At 38.4% G+C, this 23,064-nt stretch overlaps 1 protein-coding gene across 5 annotated transcripts; it reads right to left on the reverse strand.

Moving 5' to 3' along the window:
- Positions 1–172: 172 nt before the first annotated feature.
- On the reverse strand, positions 173–21,111 carry LOC140155139 (N-acetyltaurine hydrolase-like). Of its 5 annotated transcripts, none has more exons than XM_072177855.1 (7): positions 20,986–21,111; positions 13,906–14,077; positions 10,024–10,208; positions 9,158–9,313; positions 7,892–8,056; positions 6,631–6,848; positions 173–5,140 (listed from the first exon to the last, which is right to left on the reverse strand). In XM_072177855.1, the coding sequence occupies exons 1-7, from the start codon at positions 21,029–21,031 to the stop codon at positions 5,006–5,008; spliced, it is 1,077 nt and encodes a 358-aa protein (XP_072033956.1). In that variant the 5' UTR covers positions 21,032–21,111; the 3' UTR covers positions 173–5,005. The 5 variants fall into 5 exon arrangements, with proteins under 5 accessions (XP_072033956.1, XP_072033957.1, XP_072033955.1 ...); XM_072177856.1 differs by lacking the exon at positions 13,906–14,077 and adding an exon at positions 13,011–13,179 and having other exon boundaries at positions 20,986–21,088; XM_072177854.1 differs by lacking the exon at positions 13,906–14,077 and adding an exon at positions 16,182–16,356 and having other exon boundaries at positions 20,986–21,088.
- Positions 21,112–23,064: the final 1,953 nt, after the last annotated feature.

Below are 23,064 nucleotides of genomic sequence, written 5' to 3' on the forward strand. Positions count from 1 at the left end.
TTAACTATATAAGCCAGCATGCTTTTTAAAGTCTAAGTTTTTTAAGCATGCTAGCCTATATATTTTAAGGCCAGCATGCTTTTTATAGGCTATAGCTAGTCAGGCTTATGCATAGGTCTAGACCATGGATTTTCCATGGACCCAAGCATGTGCCAAACAAACAAACATTACCTAAAATGGCAAACTGTACTCTATATTAGTTTTCTTTGAGTCTTATCACTTGCATGTATGTTACCTTTACCTTTATGAAAATGTAATAAGCTAATTTTTGGTAATTTTTTTCACTTGGTGAATGACTGATAGTGCCTTTAAGTCAGTTGAATGTATATTTAATCCTAGACAATTCATTGTTTAAATGGCATTCAGTATATATACTGTCAGCCACACCATCAGGCATTTGACAGTTTTGCCCTTATGATATATGTGACTGTCTACCACAAACCATCCGTAAAGTCGGCCCGGTCAATTTTGTTCTACTTTGTGTTTAGAAAATATATATCATAAGCTTTAAAATATATATAATTTGACTTCAAACGATATCCGGAAGCGGGTCGTGGTTTGTTGAACTTTGCTCCTTCAACAAAATGGAACCTTATTTCGGTTCTACATGTGTCTCTTTTTCCACATTGCTGATATAACAAATATCAAACCGTCATAATTGGTGGTCATTTCAAATCATTCCCAAGTCAACAAGGTTCAGGAATGTCCTCTCATTGTTAATTGTTGGTTATACATACCTAGACAAAATACAATGCTTTGTAACCCACCACTTGAACAGGATTTAGAGCTATTTAAGACATAGGTAGAAGCTTATTATCCTCTTCAACAATAGGATTATTGATTGGTTTAAAAGTTGTTTGACTGGCACTAGCAAATTGAGATACATGCAGCACCAACTTGAGGTACCTATGAATACAACCTTCATGTGCATTTTACACTTTTAACTCATAATACAATTTGCCGTTTTACATCTAGTTTGTGGTGGACGGTCACATATTATATGGAGTGTAATTTAAGCTGCTTTGAATATATCCAAACAGCAATATAAAAGTTTGAGAGAGGGTTAATGGCCTACAGTGTGAAACTGACTGCATGCTACATGGTGTGGCTCCAAGTTCTATCTCCTCATAAAGATAAAGGACACATTTGTTTATTTATTCAATTCTAAATGCACCATAACAAGATAGAAATTAACAATTTTAAAGATTAAAATCTCTTAGATGGTTTTAAAGTCCAGACACCTGGGATTAAACCCACAACCTCAAACCTGAGGGGAATACCCTAACCACTCCCCCATGCTCTCTATACCAACTTCATTCAAAGCATTTTTTATCGAATAGCAACACACTAAAGGTTTATAGATATTTAATATCGGTTTATCATTATTTACAGTTGAATTACCCTGGGGAAAGGCAACGTAACAGATTCCTACTGACATTGCATGATAAAAAAATATAAAGAAGACTGCACAACATGCCGATGTTCAACAATGTTTTATTGACACAAAATATGGGGGAAAGGGTTGCAAAGTACAAATAAGCATATGGGGGATGTGCAGCAAACATGGGTCAAACTTTTGGGCATTTAGTATTTTTGGCACCTTTTTCTAGGCCAATTTTGGTATTTGGATGGATCATTTCTTCAAAATTTTTCCTAAAAATAGCCTAATTTTGTAGCCAAAATATGTTTGCATTTTGCCAAGTACAACTTTCTAGAAGTGTAACATATCAGATTAAAATTTATACAAAACTACAAAGTACTATACACAGTATGAACCAAAATGAAGAAAATATTCAATTTACTCAGCCTACATAATTTTTAAAAGCACTTGAAACTTTTGCAAGTTTGTTAAACTTGTTATACTGAATAGCAAGTTGTAACACTTGTCTAAAATACATGGTATCTATAATAATATATGTAAAACAGAATTACATACTCAAAGAAAACACATATATTTTGCATTGTGAGATTGCAAAAGTTTTAAAATTGGTATGAAGTTGTTAAACTTGTTATACTGAATAGCAAGTTGTAACACTTGTCTAAAATACATGGTATCTATAATAATATATGTAAAACAGAATTACATACTCAAAGAAAACACATATATTTTGCATTGTGAGATTGCAAAAGTTTTAAAATTGGTATGAAGATTGTATTGCTAGTAGTTACATTTACAACTTCAATTATAAAATAATAAATTTCAATTTCAAATTATTTCAGTTTAAGAAGTACATAATTTTAAAGACAAAAGTGATGAAAAAACACCCAGTTCTATGGTCCTGATCCACTCAAATTTTGCATTTTTTTTACCTGTATGCAAGTACAAGCAGCCATTTTCAGGCCGAAATGGGTTGATTTTGACTGAAATTTATTGAAAAATTCAGAAATTTTTTAAATGTTTGCAAAATTTTTCCAGTTTTCATAGCTTTATTTGATTTCTTTGAGTCATTTAGCCTTTTTCACTAATATCATTGCTAAACACACCACTGTACGTTACTGTTTGAAGTCAATTTATACAATTTCTAAGTGCAAATCTTTTTTTCACATGATTGGTGGAAACACATAAATTACATATGGTACCTGGGCAAACTATTATCTGATAAGTCATACCCCTATTGCTAGGACTTTCATACTAAACCTGGTGATCTGTCCCTGAGTTTATGGCATTATCTAGACAGTATCTAGACCAGAATCTGGTTGCAAAGTCCACCACTTTCTTTCCACATAGTTCTTTCAGTCGTCAATCCAGACAGTTGAGAAATGAGGGCAGTAGTCTAACCTGAAATATGCTAGCCCAAATAGGAGACATTCAACTCTTTTCACAACTTTTGGGTGACTTTTGAGGTTGAGCTGAAATATATTAGTTTCAGCTATTTTTGAGTGAAAAGCAATAAAGTTTGAGAAATTATTTTTGGATAAGATTCATAGAATTCATACAATTGGATCAATTGAGTCAATTGTTATTTATTGGTAGAGCTATGAGTGGGACAAAAATTTGGTCGAGACATAATCAAGCCCAATATTTTAAAGCACATACCGAGACCAATAATTATTGGGTGTAAAGCATCCAATTTTATCATTATTATGTTTTGGATCTCAATATTTTCACACAAACACTTTGATTCATCAAAACATAAAAATGGTTGCAAATCATTACATTTCAAAAGTCTGAACTGGGTCATGTTTGTACGTCTCGCATGGAGGACAAAATAGAGTACCACATTATTATCCATGTGTCCAGCAAACATTGATCTTAATATGTGATGCAATCAAGCTAAATGAATATGATGCCAATCAATATCAAAATTCATTTTTCAATTTCATTACATGAATTATACTCAAGAGCTTTATTCTGCTTAAAACCCCATCATAATTACACTTACGGTTCCAAAGATATGACTATTTTATAAAGAAGGTTGAATACTATTATTGGCTATATCTCAAAATTAATATTCCCAACATTTGACTCATTTTGCTTGATCACATCACAAATGTGTGCTCGTTTGCGTCCTGCAGGCTCATGTTTTACAGATGCCAACAATCATTCAATTATGGGCTTTCACTGGTTGGAGGTACTACATTTTAGTTCCCATACATGACAATCAAATACGGTAGGTTTTCCACCATCTCCCCGGATTTACCATAGATATATGCTATTCCAAATCCTGACTCTGGTGCCGTTTGCTTTCATCGCCTTCAAAAAGCAGTGCATAGCAATCGCTCGGCAACCTAATGTAAATTCAGCTTTAGACCAGGTCTAACTTTAAGCATGGTCTAAACAATGAGGTACAAGAGAGAGTACTGACTTCACCATGCTTCCTTGTCACTCATGAAGAGCAAAATAGTGCACCCCTGAAATATGTCGCTACGTGCCGGGCAATAATCAAATACATGGTGAAGTCGGTACTCTTTGTTGTACCCTATTGTTTAGATGAGGTCTAACTTTAGACCTAGTCTAATTATTTGGTTTCTTTGATAAAAGCATGATGTTCAAATACATTTATCACACAACGTATGTGCACTACTAAAGAATTAATTATCTGATCACCACAATGGACAAATCTTGGGATGGGGTATATCCGTATATACCTTCCTCAAGTCAGTAAAGTAAAATCAACTTTTATCAAAAACTGTTAATTTTTGCAGAAATCTGTTATGGCAGATATTCCTTACATCATTTCCTTTCTGGAAGTTTATACTTTTATATACTTCATCATTACATTTAGAGACATAATAAAAATCAATATCTAAATTACTGGCTCGGGAAAGGTATACAGATTATAGTAAAAGTGATCACAATTTCATACAAATGTTGCAATGAATTAAAATTTTAACTTCACTATTTTTTACTCACCTGGAATGTTTTCACTAGTCTGACTAGCGTCTTCAGCAGATGGTGATGATGTGATGATATCTTGTCTACAATTGAGATATTCCTCACTGATGACGTCATGTGATTGGCAGCAATCCACATAAGGACTCAAGACTAAAATCATGACCAAGGACCTGAAATAGATCCTATCTGGGATAACCTGCTGATGCCGGGGGGGGGGGGGCTACACCGTAACATCCTATGGCGTCATACTGTCAATCACATGACGTCATCAGTGAGGAATATCTCAATTGTAGACAAGATATCATCACAGCATCACCATCTGCTGAAGACGCTAGTTGGACTAGTGAAAACGTTCTAGGTGAGTGCAAAATAGTGTAGTGTTGAAGTTAAAACTTTGATTCATTTTATCTACCACTACGTATGAATATCCACTCATATAAATGTTGCAATATTTTGTTAATTCACTGCATACAATGTGGAGTTATATGTGTGATGAGGAACAGGACGGAAAAGAGGTTTGATAATGATCCTTAGCTTTGACACCAAAACAGGTGAAAATCAACATGATAATCATGATGTACATTCGGGTCAAGTTTTCCCAGAAAGGAATCCTAACTACTTTTGTCCAAAACACTAGCGTTATGCAAATAGTTCCTGGTAACCTGCAGTCTATTTAAATGTCAGCCATTTTTGAGGGTTGTGAGTTGTAATCTTGTCAATCTGTGCTTGAGTTATACCTTTGAGTAGCATCTTTGGGATCACATTGAGTAAGATATGGGAATATCCATGGCCACCATACTTCATCTGTAAAATAACAATAGCAAATGAACATCACTACATACAAGCATAAAACTTAAAATGCAGGGATCATTTAATTGGTACTGTTTATCTGATGTATCAAAGAAATACATACATTGGATGTATTTGGATCTATCGGCCGTTCACAAACACTTGTTAGTGGGGGCCTGATTCAAAAAAATTTCATCGAGAAAAATTTTCGGGCCCCCCCTTTTGAGATCTCAAAATTTTCAGGGCCCCCCTTTTAACATGAAAATTATGGGTCAACCCCATAGAAAAGGATATAAACTTAATTTTCCCAGGAAAATTTGTGGTCATTTTTTCAGCCCCCCTTAGGAAGGTCAAAAGTTTTAAGGGCCCCCTTTTTGCATCAGCGCCCTTAACAAGTGTTTGTGAATGGTCCCTAATCAATACTTGTGTGCGACAATTGCAGACAAGGCATAGAAAGGCTTCATTGCATGACACACTGATTGTACCAAATGGGCAAAAACATATAATCATAAGAAATGCAGAGTAGTTTTGAATTTTTCTGTGCTTTGTCACAACTGTGGTTTGTGAGTGCGGCTACAATGTAGGAGCAACAAAAGAAGGACTCAAATACCCCCAATTCTCCTTTGCGGCAGACAGCACCATTATAAAGGGCTATATAGGGAGTCAGGATCAGGGTTCCTGTTATACAGAGTTTTGGGGTCTTTTAGCAGAGTAAAATCATAAGGGCCTCGCATATTTTTCAAATTTGGAAAATTACGGTCCACCTGGACCCCATTATTTGAGACTATAAAATATCATGTCAGAATTTGTGTCAAAAGACCCCACAGAAATGTTCAGGACAGCATATTTTATGATGTTCAACTGGATATTTGGGTCAGGATCCTGGTTAAGATATCTGTGAAGTTATGCTATACTTAAAGCCAAAGTATTCACCCCAACACCTTGAGGAGGGTTTGGTCGGAGGTGCCCTATGTGTTGAGTGTTTTTGAGTGTTAAAAAAGTGCAGCATTGTGGTTGATTTACACAATTGAAGTTACAATATATCAATTATTTTATACCTAAACAATGCGAGTATCGAATCCCATAAATTTACTTCAAAATACATCTCAGAATTTAATGATTTTATAGCAAAAAACTATTTTAAAAAAGCAAATAAAAAATGAATTTTCCGTTTCAGCTGACATGGACGGGCTAAGAAAAACGAACACGCATGGCGGCTTTGAGACATAGCTTTTTTTTAGTCTTATGGGTTTTATAGGGACAGTTTATAGAGTTCTAGTATTCATCAGTATGCATAAATCCCAATGACATTCGCTGACATAGTGCACGTTAGTATTCACTGGTTACTGGTTCAGGCCTAGGCTCATGTACCTATTCCAAATTATGATACACCATAGGCTTTGTGTTGTGATCATTTTGATCAGTGGTTCATAACAGCAAAAGCATGAGCCAGTTGACCTAGCAATGGTCATATTCTAACGTGCACTATGACAGTGAAAACTTACCAGTTGACATTTTCTATGAATATCATGTGCCATCACCATTTTGTCTTCATAACCTTCATCAACAAGGTCTTTAAAGAAGTTGATACGCTGAGCGTCGCTTAAGAAGTCGACCTCCCTAGCAAGTTGGTAGTAAGATATCTCCCAGCCAAACAGGTCAAATTCAACATAGCTGCCAAGCTTGGCAAATTCTAGCAGCTCCTCTGTTGTTGTCACACATCCTGTAAGACAAAATGGTAACAATATAGAAGAATGAATTTTACCAAAAAATTTGACTATATCGATATTTGCTATCTAAAAGAACAGGTACTACCATCCATTCTGAATTACCCGAGCTATATTTCCCTGTGTAATGTCTCTTTTCCTAAATTTATCAACATAGAATATGCTGGAGGATAATGCCCACCGTACTAGCAATTGTAGAAAAAATAGCATTCAGGTGTGGCTTGCTAGCCAAGTTTACTGGTAGCAATTTTTTATGCTGGGATATGCTATAGTGCCTACTGATTAATATATTGGCAATCACTTTTCTCATTGAGCGATATATGTACAGTGAAATTGTCGTCACTAAAGAATCACATAATTGCTACAAAATTGCTACAGTGTGGATTCATGGACTTTTAGCCAAAATATGCGAATAAGGTAAAATTTCATGCAATTATACAAATAAGCTTATCAATATTCATTTATATTCAAATAACCTGACACAAAACTATACATCACAAGAGGTAATTATACTCTATCAGCCTCTTAAGTCAGAAGTTTGTCAGTTATTACGTGTAAACTGCAGAAGGATGGACACCCAATCAATCATCTATGCCATAACATTTATGTAAGCTCCACTTAAATAATCTGGTAACCTCTGCCAAAGCAAGTTGCTTAAAAGAGGTTCGACCAAATTGACAGACTCATCCTCCTACTTTATCCTATCACAATATTAGGATTTGGGCATCAGAAATTGTATTTTGTTCATAATACCAGTGACTCTTTTAGCCTGAAATATGTTCCATTTAGATGTTATGATCAAAAAGTGACAGCCTCATCTCTATGGTGGTTGCCACCCATTCTATGGGCATTGTGAACAACATTTTTGCTTCTAATGTCAAAACCACTGCATGGTGCAATTTAACTAAAAACTTTGGAATCAAATTATTTTGGTACAGGCCTCAATGTAAGGTACAAAAACACAATATGAAAAAATCTGACAACCCAACTTTAAAATTAATAAAACATATGAGATTTAGTATGCAGGTTTTGAACTTACTATCCATATGTGACATGACAGTTTTACTGATGTCACCACCAGCTTCCTGTAAGACACGTAGGATTTCCGCTGGGGCATCTTTATTCCGTCCAGGATGGATAATCACTGGGCAACCAAGTTGTTCCTGAGTTACCGCTGATGCTTGTAAAACTTTTCTCTCAGTGTCTGTAGCAAGATGTCACAGAAAATGATCAAATGTGTCATACAATACAATAAAAAATCAGAAATTGTTAAACATGGTTTGATTACATACCGTATTTCGTCAAATAGTCGCCCCCCCTCAAATAAATGCCCACCACTATTTTTTTCAACCAAGATGTTTCAAAAATGCCGATATTTCCATGCTATCTTGTGTAGTAAGCTTACCAAGTTGCACACATGGTCGATAATAATAGCGTCATTTTTTGGCGAAAATCTGGATTGGAAACCCAGGAGTGAACCAGAAGTCAGTGTTTCTAGTTCATAGTTCGGCATTTTAGCGTGAGTTTTAAGTTTTTAAAGGAAAATGTAACGCCCGGGGCATTTATTTGACGTAAATACGGTACCTTGTTATGACATGCAAAAGATAAGAGTAAATAAAGTAGCTCTATAGGGAGCATACCTAGATTTCTGTTCGGGGGAATTGTGGGCAAAGTGAATTTCAGGGGATTTTGCCGCAAAAGGTGGAAATTTACGTTATTTGGGGGGGTTTGCCTCAAAAGTGGGGGGACTGGCAGGCAAGAAAATTATTGGGAGGGAGGAATATGTCCCCTCTTTCCCCCACCCCCTAGTGCTGCCACTGGGTGCATCTAAACAATGAGGATGGACTTTACAATTCAGGTGCATTACCACCATCTATTTTTCAAAAGATGTGTTCGTTCTTTGTATCAAATATATCGTTCGCAAAATTAAGGCCCAATTGAAGCCAATTGGTCATTGATTTTGACACAATTATTACGTAAAGTTGTAGTTGGAAAAAGCATGAAAATGAAGGCCCAATAGAATGTTGCTGACTTGGCCCTACAAGTTTCTCTTCTCTTTGTCTCCCACATCTCTTCTCTTTTTCTTCCTTTCTTTTCTATTCCTATCCTCTCTCTCTTGTTCGCCCTCATTTTTTTTTATATATGGAGGACACACGCCAGAGGCTGTATATACTACTCCACACATTGTAAGGCTGATCAACAATTAATTTGTTGGTTTGGGGGATGGTAAGCCTAATCGGAGCACTTTGTATAACCTCTGAATTTAGCATGGTTTTATATTGTGGTAAATAAAATAACTAACTACCTTGAAGTGGCCAAGTACATCCAATCTCTCCAATGACTCCACACTTAGCATCAGATCCATCTGCTCCTTGTGTTATCTCCTCCACCATGAGGTCTACTAGAGATTCTTGTTTCATGGTACTTAATTCTGGTGGGTGGGTAGAGCCTACATACCAACCTGGGTAGAAATATATAATATATACATCTCATGTTAGTCAACACAGAAATTACACTGGTGTAATTTGTCTTTACAAATCATTGGTTTTATAGAATTTATAATTCTCCATTTCTATAAGCACAATACTAATCACTTACGCTGGTTTCATACAGTATGCCATTTGCTGCTGAGCGGTGTGACGCTTTCATCGAGCCGCTTGCATTTTCTGCAAACAACAGTCAACAGCCTCTGAGCCAAAAATTTGCCAAAAATTGTATCCTGTTCTCATACGTAAGAGTGGCGCAACACTTCTGAGCTGACTTTGATTTCAATAGCAATCTGCCACTTTGGACAAAGGAGTGGAGTGTTTGCTACTGGTCACCACTGGTGTTGCTAGGCTGGTTGTGTATGACATACAAATCATTGCCAGAGTGTTAAAGTGGCAAGTGGCATGACAGAATAAAATCAGTATTAAAATATTGATCAATTCCCTGTGATGCTCACTCTCTCTCCTTCCTTCATTCACTAACCCTGTGGAGATTCTTGGGTCATGTTTGGGACCCCAAACTCATGCCTAGGTGATGAGAGTGAGCATAAACATCAAAATGTATGTAAACCTTGGCAGAACCGTATGATAAGAAACAGATTCCTACCATTTCAAGGACTTTTACAAACAGAAATTGGGCTATTTGATACTCTTTAACAAGATTTTTTTTCAAGATTGAACTCACCGCCTCCACTTATTAGATTGACACCAGTAGCTTTTGACAGCTCTACCAGAACTTTGACATCACGTCCTATCCCTCTGTTTGTGACATCTACGATGGACCTACCGCCATGTTGATGGTAGAAGTTTAACTCCTCCTTCCATGCATCCATCTCATCCAGAAGAAACAGGTTCTCTTTGTTGCTATAGCTACAAAGAGATATATAATTTTGCAATTTATTAGTTTTGTTGGTTGGTTTAGATTTATCTCTGATACCAAAACAAACAATTAATACTTAAAGCCATAATGTGTGATTTGCTTCATAGCGATGCCCTCAATTTTACTCAGATTTCTACTTTTTGCATAATTATAATGCCCATGCAGTGGGGCACTAAAATACCACATTAAAGACTAAGCCTGAAGTGCTTTAATAACAGTAAAATTTAACTTTTTATATTAAAACCGGGTCAACCGATGCTCCACGTAGCAGTACATGTTACAATCGGCGAGCGTAGTACACGCATTGTAGGCGCTGGAATGAAATCACATTTTTCTTCGTTATACCTCATTTGTTTGGCTCGAAATTAAAAGGGGCTAATGTGATCAGTGAAAACAAACATTTAAATAGGAATCTTATTCTTTATGCAAATCACACATTATTGTTTGTTAAAGTTAGGGATCAAATTCACTGTAGCAGTAAATGCATAATCCTGTGGAAACGTTACAATGGGTTTGGACTTGAAGACTTTACAATCAAAGAATTAGAGAAGGAGAACCAGGACTCAACCGCTATCTTGATACATGCATGGAGCAAGAATTGGGCGTATTCAGTTTCCCTCAGAATGTGCTCCAAGCGTTGCATGCTAGTGTGACATGGATGATGGGCGCATTTGAGAGACGCATTTGATGCAACCTGCACACGATACCAAGATGCTTCAGATGAGATGCAGAATTATTTTTGTTCGTCTCTGTGCACCGTCTGCAAGGACCCAAATAACCCCAATTTTCTCCCCATAGCTGACGACGCTATTGTTTGTGGTGGTATTGGGAGTCTGGGGTCTCCTTCTCTAATTCTGTGCCTACGACGCATTGCAACAGGACTGTCAACTCTAACACATTGAGCTTGAGACTCACACATTTGGGCACTTTTTCACACTCTCACACCAAGGTAGTAAAATCTCATGCCAAGGTAGTAAACCTCACACCAAGAGCTGCCAAAGCAGTAAATTCTCATGCATCATGATCAAAATATAACATGAAAATAACCAATAATACTTCTGGACTTTCATTTTGGAAATCTGCCTTATTAGAAATTGATCATGTGTCACCTCCTTTTTCAACCAAATTGATGGTATTAACTCTTGTAGAGAGGTGTCAACAGTTGCATAACCAATCTATCTGTATCATATACTGCCCCTTTGGCTATCAGAAGGGCAAGAAGAAACAAAAAAGGAGAGAAGATGAACAAAAAAGTCACTTGGTACCCCCGGGATTCAGACCACAGACCCCTTCCATACCATGCAGAAGATCACCGACCTGTAGCCACGTGGGTTTGGCTGGCCCGGCCAGCGAATCCTTGGGTATATATGACTTTGGCTGATTGCGTCATCGTATCACATAGAATTCATGCATCAGCAGTTGTTTTAATAGTAACCTTAAGGGGGTACTACACCCCTGGCCAATTTTGTGCCTATTTTTGCATTTAGATATATATATGGGGCAAGGACTACAACTACTGTACTGAAAATTCAGCAACTCAAAGCAAGTAGTTAAATTGATTTATTGATCAAATATTGGTTTTCCCTCATTTTTGACTGTAGCTCCACAACTGTTGTCTGTGCTGAAATAAAAAAATTTTCAGTGCAGTAGTTGTAGTCCTTGCCCCTATAATATACATATCTTACTTGTTCCCAATGCGCTATAATTTTTGAGAAAAATGCAAAAATAGGCACAAAATTGGGCAGGGGTGTTACCCCCTTAAATGAGTTTCTGTCAGGTTAAGGTTCAAAAAGCAAATGCACAATCAGGGACATAACAAGACTGGTCATTTCAAGGGGCTACAACCCGTCTAGTGTACTTGTGTCTAATCATTGGACATTTTGGAAAGTTTGAAACATAGTCCAAATAGGGTGGATTTAACATTGATTTTCATTCTTAATGTCTTGAGTTTACATGGAAACCTTTTCCAAGGGGTATGTACTGCACCCCTTGCACAATCCCAGTGCACAATCTTGGTGTCTATTTGACGGTCAACACACACACTCACAGTGAGCCATTGGACATCCCATGATATCTCATCATCATGTTAAGTCATGAAACATCTCAAACCTGCTGTGTATGTATAATGTTTTTGCATCTTGACTAATGTTTCATATATTATTTACTTCTCTACACAATAGTGACATTATATTTCCATATGAAATGCTTGCTGACATGGAACAGTACGTGGCAGCACTAGGAAATGCACCAATTTCTTATTGACTAGGGGGATAAGTAGGGGTGCACATGATAGGAATGTTTCATCGGATAATCAGACTTTATGTTTTGAGGTAAGGTAATTTTAAAGGCATTAACAATGTCCCTGTTTTAATATCAATTTAATTAATGCTGCCTGTGTGAATTTAATAATTAACCTCTTATTTGAATGCTGCGAATCCTACATTTGCTCTTTGGACATTTCATGTACCTGCAGAGCATGTGAGAAATGATCTCCTGTGTGGTAAGATAAGTTGGATCTAGCATTTCACACACACATATTAACAGGTAATCGGGATGATTTTGCAATTTTGCCTTGACAATTTTGTCTGGTACACAACTGGAAACCCCAGAAGTAGCTAACCATAACTTTTACACACACATACTATATTTCAATATATACAGCCGGTCACCCGAAAGCACATTTATATTTTTGTCCAGAGTGTTAGCACACATCCTTGATTCTTGCAATAACAAATATTTCGGAAGCATTTATTTTTCTAATTTAGCGAATCACTGACAGGACAGCAACTTACGGGTAATGACGGATCCACCAAAGGTTTTCCAAAGAGACTGGTGCATCCCATTTGACATAATCAGGCACTGGTGGAAACTTGAATTTATACACCCAATGCGATGCATCGTTGCGTATATGCTCGTGTGTTAGGGTAGATCCCAGGTTATTTGGCTCGATTAGACCCAAAACTATTAGAAACATAGTTAGCATTTTGTTAGTAATAGTATGAAACCTTCATGTATGATGACTTTCTAGATAAATAACCTTGGAGAGTAAATCAAATATTGGAGAATTTTCTGCATGATCCCTGGTGCTGCCACTCTTTAATATCATTATCTTTACAGCTGTCAGGAAGCATATGACATGGTGACATTGATGTCTGTTATGAAGTAATGTTGACATGAGTACAATACCGTACCGTACAGTGAAATGCAATGGGCTATTCCAATTGAAATCCACACTACTCCTGCGAAAGATTTAGCTGAAGTTTTCCACAGAGGGAGTATGAGTTTTGAATAGAATAGACAGTTGGATAACTTCCGTTTGAAATATTCACTCCAGCTGTGGAAGATATAGGTAAAGCCATAATACAGGGGGAGTATGGGTTTCAAAATGATTAACCCTGACCAATTACATTTGAAAAACACACTCCCCCTGTGGAAGATATTTCCAAAACCTTCCACTGGGGTAGTGTGGATTTTAAATGGAATAGCCCAATACAATACAAATTTACAGTTCAGCACAAAAACAACACAGTACATTACAATACAAACACATTCTGCTGTATGTTGCAACACCATGTGCATGAAGATTTCTTTCTAGGAAACAAAGAAAATATGATTAATGAGCACATAAAGAGGAATCCATGGATGATATGTTGTGGATGAACTTCATCTTTCTAATCAGTCACTTACGGATATTGATGGATCCACCAAAGGTTTGCTATGTCCAAAGGGTTGTTCCATTTCTTACGGATCCAGTCAGGTGTTGATTTCTGGAAACCTGTTGCCCATATCGTGTTGTCTATTTGAAAGTGCTCATGGGTTAACGTCTGACCAAGGTCACATGCATTAATAGGACCAAGAACTGATATATAAAGAAAGGTGCAAATGCTGGTTAATACGAGCTGTTAGTAAATACTATGCAATAAATAGCTTATGGCACAATATACATGCGCTTTAAAGGCTCCATCAGTGATTCAAGCGATGGATTCAAAAAATTTTTAATTTGTATGAATAGCTTTAAAGCAAAGAATAAGTCAATAATTGCCATATCAAACTTATATAGCTTCATTTAATTGCATGTAGCTATGAGTGTTCGTATTTGGACAAACTGCCCAAGCATTAGTAAACATGTGACATTTTCGATACCATTTTTATGCAGTGTTTGATCTTATCACTTGCAGGGTATGCAGAGTCTTAACCAGAAATCAGAAACCACCCGTCCAAGCAGACACCAAAATTTGACCCTCAAATATAAAACAACTTGTCTATACCCATGGAAGGGTCACCAGGGTCAAATATGTCCTGATTTGGCCTTTACATGTCACTCTGAATTAGTCTCAAGTGCATATAACCTTAAAATCATCTGTTTTAGAGCTATCACGCCTGTAAAATCCATTAAATCCACCCGTCTAAAATTAGATTAGGCCGTCTTAAAGACGGGTGGACGCATGGCTGGCTAAGACCTTGAGGGTATGTAGCATATGTACACACCCTGTCACACATGCACTTACGGATATTGATGGATCCACCAAAGGTTTTTAATGTCTACAGGATCATTCCATTTCTTATGGATCCAATCCGGTGCCAGTATATTCTGGATACCAGCTGCTATGTGTGTGCTGTCTGTCTAAGTGTTCATGTGTTAACGTCTGACCAAGATCACATGGATTAATAGGGCCAAGAACTGATTTAAAGAAATGTGGATATACCTTTGATAAATACTTTGAAGTAAGTTGACATGTAGCTGCATATCAAGTAATCCAGGGTGGTCTTTGTAAAAATCCTTGGGGTGGGGCTTCCAGGGGGCACAGACCATTTTAGCTCAACAATTTCTTTTGTATCAATTTTCTTCAATACAACAATCAAGGAACACACATTTCACATTTTCAGTATGCAGGGCAATTTGTTGATGGCGTGACAGGCACATTCAATAATAAGTGAATCACATTAAAATTAGTTGCACGCAATTTTTATCATGGAGGTTTAGAAGGGTTGGGGGAGGGTTGAAGTCTTCTCTTTGTGAGATGGTTTTATGGGGGAGGGGGGGGGGGGCAACATCTACATCTTTTACATGAATGAATGATAATGCTATACATGTATAGGCTAACATCTTTCACCAGTTTTGCCCAGGGTGTTCACATACATTTGCTATGTGTACACATGATTGTATTGAAATTTATGGAAAAGGAGTACATTTGCAGGCCATCCGCAGGCATTTTGCAGGCAGTGATATATTCAAACTTAGGTGCGATTTGGCCCAACTGAGGACATTCTTGTCATACATGTATTTTGAGAAACCAAGGTAATGTACATCCTGATGTCAAATGTACATCCTGATGTCAGTTCACTCAGTCTACTGCAACTTCCACCGACTTTAAGGACGGGCGGTGGGGAGTTCAGTGAGCGCTTTGGTGATTTGGTCCCGGGAATTCCCTCTTAAGATGCAGATATAGCTCAGATTATGAGCCTTGATATTAGTCCTCAATAAAGTTGCCATGTTAAAAACAAATTGTGAACACCATGGCCATCCCTCTAGATTTGCCTGTAGCCATGTAGCGGTCACTAAATATTTTGCGATCAGAGGGGAGGGGAAGTCTCAGGACCTGCGGTGATCAGAGGGTTTGTGTGAGGTTTGTGCCCTAGCCACTAGACTGGACTTGAGTCATATCACAAGGGCTCTGATTAAGAGCTAATGCAGATACTGTCATGACATCAAAAATGTGACATTTTACCATGCAGTGTTCGATTTTTATCACTTGCAGGGTATGTATGCAAATCCATTCTATATACAAATATATGTGATTTGTGATAATTTTTTTCCCAATTTTCTGATTATTTTAGCAAATCACTGATAGTGTCTTTAAGGACCAATTTTGTTAACTTAGCAAAGCGGTGGTGAATTCAGGTATACTACTGTGGAGTAATGGTCATTATACTATTAAACCAGTCGTTAGTCACACACTTACGGATACTGATGAATCCACCAAAGGTTTTTAATGTCTACAGGATCATTCCATTTCTTACGGACCCAATCTGGTGCTGTATTCTGAAAAGGTCCTGCTGCCCATGTCGTGCAGTCTGATCGAAAGTGCTCATGTGTTAACGTCTGACCAAGATCACATGGATTAATAGGGCCAAGAACTGATTTAAAGAAATGTAGGTAGACCTATGATAAATACTTTGAAGGAAGTTTACATGTATAGCTACAATATCAAGTAATCCAGGGTCTTTGTAAAAATCCCTGGGGTGGTTCATGCCGCATGGACTGTTTTAGCTCAACATTGTTGACCCTATTTTTCTCCTTGGTCATTTTTCTTCAATACTACATGTCTCATCATTCTGTGCCAACAAAGTTCAATGGGTGTAAAATGGCCCAAGATAATCTCCTGGGATACTCTAGTGACAATACTGTATTAAGGAACAAACCAAGCGATCAATGTCCTATACATGAAACTAATTTCCGTAACCTCCTCTATAGTCCATATATGCCTTCCTCTAGTCAGTAAAGTAAAATTGAATTTTCTCAAAAATACTCAATTTAGCAAGAATTGGTTGTGTTAGTTGGATTTCTTGCATCATTTCCTTTCTGAAAATGTATACCTACATATAATATCATTATTATTTTTAGAGATAAAATAAAAAAACAATGTTTAAATTACTGCCTTGAAGAAGACATGACAGACTTTAGGTCCCAGTCGCTACGCGAAGTGTAGCCTAATCGTGAAATGTTAAAAAATCATCATAAGATTCTTGCATCATATTTCACCCTTCTTTTTTACAAGTACATACAATCAGTTTTTGACTTCATTTTACCCCCAAGGAACAGGACTGTAGACGTTATAATCTTTTGTTCCATTCCCTTACTTTTCATGGGATGCTGTTCTGGATTGTTAAATTCCAGCGTTTGTTCTGTTCAACATCTTTTCCAACAGTTGTTCTGCTCAATATTCTTTTACATGAATGAATGATAATGCTTTATGAGGCTGGCATCTTTCCCCTTTTTGGCCAGGGTGTTCACATACATTCACTATGCATACACATGATTGTTCTTAAATCTGTGGAAAAGGAGTACATTTGCAGGCCATCCAAATTCATTTTACAGGCAGTGATTCAAAATTGGGTGCGTTTTGGTGCACATGATCCATAAGATATAAAAATGTGGCATAGTTTTAAACATGCTGGTGCTACTGAGAACATTCTTTACATATCTTGAAGAACATGTTTTAAAAAGCCTCCTTGAAATGCTGAAAATAGGGTTAGATAAAATAAGCATCCTTGAAATCCAACAAATATATATTTTCTATATCTTTCTATCACCCAGGGTGGGGGAGGGCAAGAGATTTTTGGTAGGTCAAAAGGAGAGGGCAAGCGATTTTGGGACAGATATTTTGGGAACCATTTCGCCACAAAAAGGTGCAGAAAAACAAGATGAAATGTAGGAACAAGATCAAATATGCAAAATTTCCTGCTAGCTGCACCCACATTATATGATAAGACAATTTAAGGCTGTTTTTACCAAATTAAACTAGGAACCATTTGGAACTTGATGATGAGCTTTAAAAAGAGCTTATTTATTAATTAAATTTGCAGGACAAAAGTAAAACAACTATAGCATCTCTACTGGAAACAAGCATGTTTTAGACACACATGAGTTCAAGTGGCATGCACTTATTTAAGGTGGGAGGGCAAGCAAGTTTTGGCACACATTCATGGGGAGCCTTTTAAATAAAATGCTCTAAATTGTTAGCCCCCTTGCAAATGTCAAACTTTTTAGAATGTCTAATTTAAAAGGCACCCCATGAATGTGTGCCAAAAATAGCTCCCCTTTCGTTTAGGCAAAATTGCTCCACCCCCCCAGCTGACCAAAAATCTTGACCCCCCCCCAATTTTACCTCACCCAGTCTCATAATTTCAGTTGCATCATGGCCAATTCTTGGTCTAACTAAGGCCCAAAAAAAATTGTTATGTTGCCCTCAATCAACCGACCCTAAATCCAGAAAAATCAGGGTCACATTTTTTTTTTGAATGATGATTTTTACAGATATCCGACCGACCGACCCAACTTTCTCATTTGTCCCACTTGAGGGCAACACAACAATATTTTTTGGCCTGTAAATCATTGAGCTATTAACCCTAACACTGACCCATGCTTTTTGGTATCGGAAGTCAGAGAAGATCCGAATTTTTCAAGAAGAAGAATTTTGACTTGGCACCCCGGGATTGAACCTTTGACCCCCGCATGCCAAGCTTAACGATCGCGGACCGGTAGCTGCTCGGGTTATTGCTGCCTGGCCAGCAATTCCGTGAGCATATCACACTTCGGGTGATTGCGTCATCGCAGACCCTGGGATGCATGCATGTTATGAATTTTTCATCGTGGTATTTTGTGGTTTTACTGGTGTCAGGGTTAGAGGACACTCTAATCTGGAAAAATACATCTTTTCTAACTCTAACACTGACCCATGCTTTTTGGTATCGGAAAGTCAGAGAAGATCCGAATTTTTCAAGAAGAAGAAAATTTTTGACTTGGCACCCCGGGATTGAACCTTTGACCCCGCATGCCAAGCTTAACGATCGCGGACCGGTAGCTGCTCGGGTTATTGCTGCCCGGCCAGCAATTCCGTGAGCATATCACACTTGGTGATTGCATCATCGCAGAACCCTGGGATGCATGCATGTTATGAATTTTTCATCATGGTATTTTGTGGTTTTTACTGGTGTTAGGGTTAATAGGAGGAGAATTGACAAACCCAGTCCCTTTGTCATGTTTGTACTATGATCGTTATGAGTCGATTCTGAGCAATCAGGTATGAATGAGTTACTATCAATTTGCTAAGCTTCTTATCTATTGAGCTTGGCCGGTTATGAACCACCGTTTAATATCGTGACTTCTAAGCAGAATGACATCATTTTTACCCATAGAGCATTGTGGCTGTGACAACAAAGGAAAACAATTTACTTCCGGTAATTTTATAACACCAATATTTCTTATCTATATAGTCAAGCTTGGCTGATTGTAGAAATAACATTGCCAGTCTCGGAAAACCTTTCATCATTTCCACCTTGGTTTACAAGTCCCGCAGACATCTGCAAGTATTAGAAGGAAGTACTTTGAAAGGAAATGAGGGAATTTGATCAGGTTTTCGCTGGTAATAATCAACTTGAACTAGGAAACACAATGACGCAATCAAAGAACATATTGACCGATGCAAGGGGTACTAATACCATCCATTCCCTGTACAGGTCACCTGGGGTCTGTTTAAATTAAAAATTTTGAATCTATGATCCATGAGCTGCAGCGGAGTCGCATAACGATGATAAACATTGATGGCCGTGTTTAAGTGACTGCGCTGATTAAAGCCATTCAAGTGACGATTTGCATTGAATAGCGTATAAATCGGCTTATAATTCCTCTCGAGTGGATTAGGATTTTTTTTTTGTGGAATCTCTTTCTATTTTTAATAGTAGCTTGATGATCTAATAAAATCACACCCACATGTCTGCACTTGCATATTTTCAATACCAGTATATCTTCCCATGTTCCATGAATAAATTATGAAATGCAATTGCAAATAACTTGAATTAATAAATATGCATATCAGGGCTGTCAACTTTTTGGAATTGCTTGGCGTGAGACAGAGGCGTACCGGGATTTGCCGACTCCAATGTTCATTTTGTACCAGTTTTGTACCATGATTATTTGAGCCACGCCACTCTAGAATGTGAAAAGCGGGTGGGTGGGGGGGGGGGGGTAGGAGCAACAAATTATTCATGACGATGCGTGAGATTTTACTCATTTTCCAGCTTTTTGCGTGAGATTTATTACCTAGGCGTGAGATTATACTACCTTGGCGTGAGACCGTGAGAAAGTGACCCAATGCGTGAGACTCACGGCCAATGCGTGAGAGTTGACAGCCCTGATGCATATCGGTTGGGCCACGTCACATCCATTCATGCATACAATGTACTCCAATTTGGAGTGAAAACAACTTATCTCATATTTTTATTTGCAGAGAGTCGAACCTGGCACAATAGTGTGATAGCTTGTGATACACTTCAGAGTTCAGTGAATGCGAATGTTGTTTTCACTCCAGGGCTATGTCAGCCGATTCATGCCCGGATGTCTGACCGACAGAATAATGTTAATCATTTCAAGGGGTGGATACATTGTTGACTACACATCTTCCATGATTCAAACTGCACATTAGATATGCAATCTCTAATCATCATCGAAGATAAACATACATGATAAAAAGCTGAACATGGAACATCATTCATATGTTGCCGAATTCAGCTGCATTGGAAGTAGTAAGCTTTCTAATTTATGAACTGTAAAAGTGAATTTTTAAAATAAATTCTTGTCTAGTTTTACAAATAAGCATACCCTTCTTCTTCTTCCTTATAAGTGCCTCCCTCATATGTATGAGTATTGTCGCACTGCGTACAGACAAGCTGTACTTATTTTTTACTCTGGAACCTAGAGTAGATGAGTGTATTTTGAAGTACAGTCAACATGACCGGGATGATCCCTGCTCTTTTCGAATAGCCTGTGACGTTCTTTAACGTGCACACTACATTAATGTGAGAAAATATGCATGTACACGGGACCGACAGCTTAAAGTGCCCTCCGAAGCACTAAGCAAGTAGAGTGAAGTGTCTTGCTCAAGGACACAAAGAGCCGGACCTGGGATTCGAACCCTTGACCCTTGGGTTCACAGTCCTATGCCTTAACCGCTAGGCCACGCTCTCCCTTCCTTCGACCATACATACCTGTTTGTATCTTGCCGCTGAGTTCGTCTACTGCTGCCGCTGCCATTGCTGATGAGTGATTTGTTCAAAGCACTAAAATTTATACGGTATTCACGTACACAGATTGCAGGTCATAGGACAAGGTTCGAGAGTTCGAGAGAGGTCGCCAAAACAGCTGATAGACAAGGTCGTAGTCTTGGGTGCAGACTGCAATGTGAAATACACAGTAGATCAGGGAGATGGAATAATATCGCGGGCAAGTACGACAAAAACAGGATGTGAAGGAGACGATGGCGATTGATTGCGGGATTTTCCCATTGAGTGCTAATCCCGTTGTTAAAAAGAGATTAAGGTTATTTTTTAAGGTGTGTGTTTTTTTTATCTTTCGACAGCCATAGTGTTACTGCATATGATTTATTAACAAAATTCACAATATAAAAGATGGCTGATTTTAGGCGTGTGTTTGTTTGCCGGTTTGTTTATTGTTTGTTTGTTTGTTTGTTTGCCTAGGTTGGTCCGTGAGGGACACATGCTATTGAGGAAGGTTTTATAGAGGAAGGTTTTAAGAGGAGGGTTTTTATTTCAAACTCTAATGGTGACCCGCGCAGGTCAAATTGCTAGAATTGTAGGCCTACATTAAACACAACTAAACAGACACAATCAGTGCAATTTGCAGGCAGCAGCTTAATCAGCGCCAATATTGCAACATTGAAACAAACAACTATACAAACATCCAATCCAACCCAACCCCATTCCCCAGTAGGCAATGAGGATAAAGTGCCTTGCCCAAGGACACAACACGTTGGCACGAGCGGGGCTCGAACTCGCAACCTATGGATTATGAGTCGGGCGCCTTATCCACTCGGCCACACGTGCTAATCCATGGGCAATCCATGGACCGTTTCAAGCTCATATAATAAAAATAGACAAGTCCCGGGGCACAAGCCTGGATAGCCATTGTAGGCTATAAAGATGCATGCTGGCCCAATAGCTTAATTGATAAACAAAGCATGAAATGGAGGAAAATAGCAAGGAAAGGAGAAGAGAAGGCCACTCCAAACACAATTGTACAATTTTACTCTTAGCCCATATAGCTTCGTGAGAAAGGAAATTGGAATTATAATCTTAACCAGGGCTGTCAACTCTCACGCATTGGCCGTGAGTCTCACGCATTGGGTCACTTTCTCACGGTCTCACGCCAAGGTCCGGGGCCAAGGTAGTATAATCTCACGCCTAGGTAATAAATCTCACGCAAAAGCTGGAAAATGAGTAAAATCTCACGCATCGTCATGAATAATTTGTTGCTCCTACCCCCCCCCCACCCACCCGCTTTTCACATTCTAGAGCGGCGTGGCTCAAATAATCATGGTACAAACTGGTACAAAATGAACATTGGAGTCGGCAAATCCCTGTACGCCTCTGTCTCACGCCAAGCAATTCCAAAAAGTTGACAGCCCTGTCTTGAACCTTAGAGTTAAGCTCAAAGAACTCGGACTGCCGGAGAGCCTGAAAACGGGTCCCTTGACCCAGTGGCGTGCACAAAGGGGTCCGGCAGTTTGACCTATCAGTAGGGGAAAATGGTTATTCGGGGGAACTGGGGTGGTCACTGTTCAATGTTCATGCCAGTTTTAGTCAGATTTTTTTGGTAAGATCATTAAGGTGAAACAAGGAGCATATCATAGTAAGGTTAAAAACCCAAAAATCCATGAGCTTCGGGTCCGCCCCCGGGTCCGCCCCCGGGTCTGCCCCCGGGTCTGCCACCGGGTCCGCCCCCTGGACCTGGGAGGTTTCATTGAAGTCAAATATATAAAAATAGACCTACGCGATCTCCCTTTCTTTATCTTTATAAAATCACACCTTACAATAATTATAATCACACCAATAATTATGAGCTCTAGGGAGGGAAAGATGGGCGTGGGGGCAGAATTGATGACATCGCCCATTGGCTGACAGAATATTCCCATCTTCTATGCTGATGATGTTACCCTGATGACCTTTCTTTATCGAGTCAAGCTGCTGCTGCATCTCTCAAACCAAGACCTATTGGAGAGTCCTCGTCGAGTCCTCGTCATCCGAGTCCGAGTCCTTGGTATCCGAGTC

The sequence above is a fragment of the Amphiura filiformis genome, chromosome 6 (assembly GCF_039555335.1).
Source record: "Amphiura filiformis chromosome 6, Afil_fr2py, whole genome shotgun sequence".
In the NCBI taxonomy this organism is placed as follows: Eukaryota; Metazoa; Echinodermata; class Ophiuroidea; order Amphilepidida; family Amphiuridae; genus Amphiura; species Amphiura filiformis.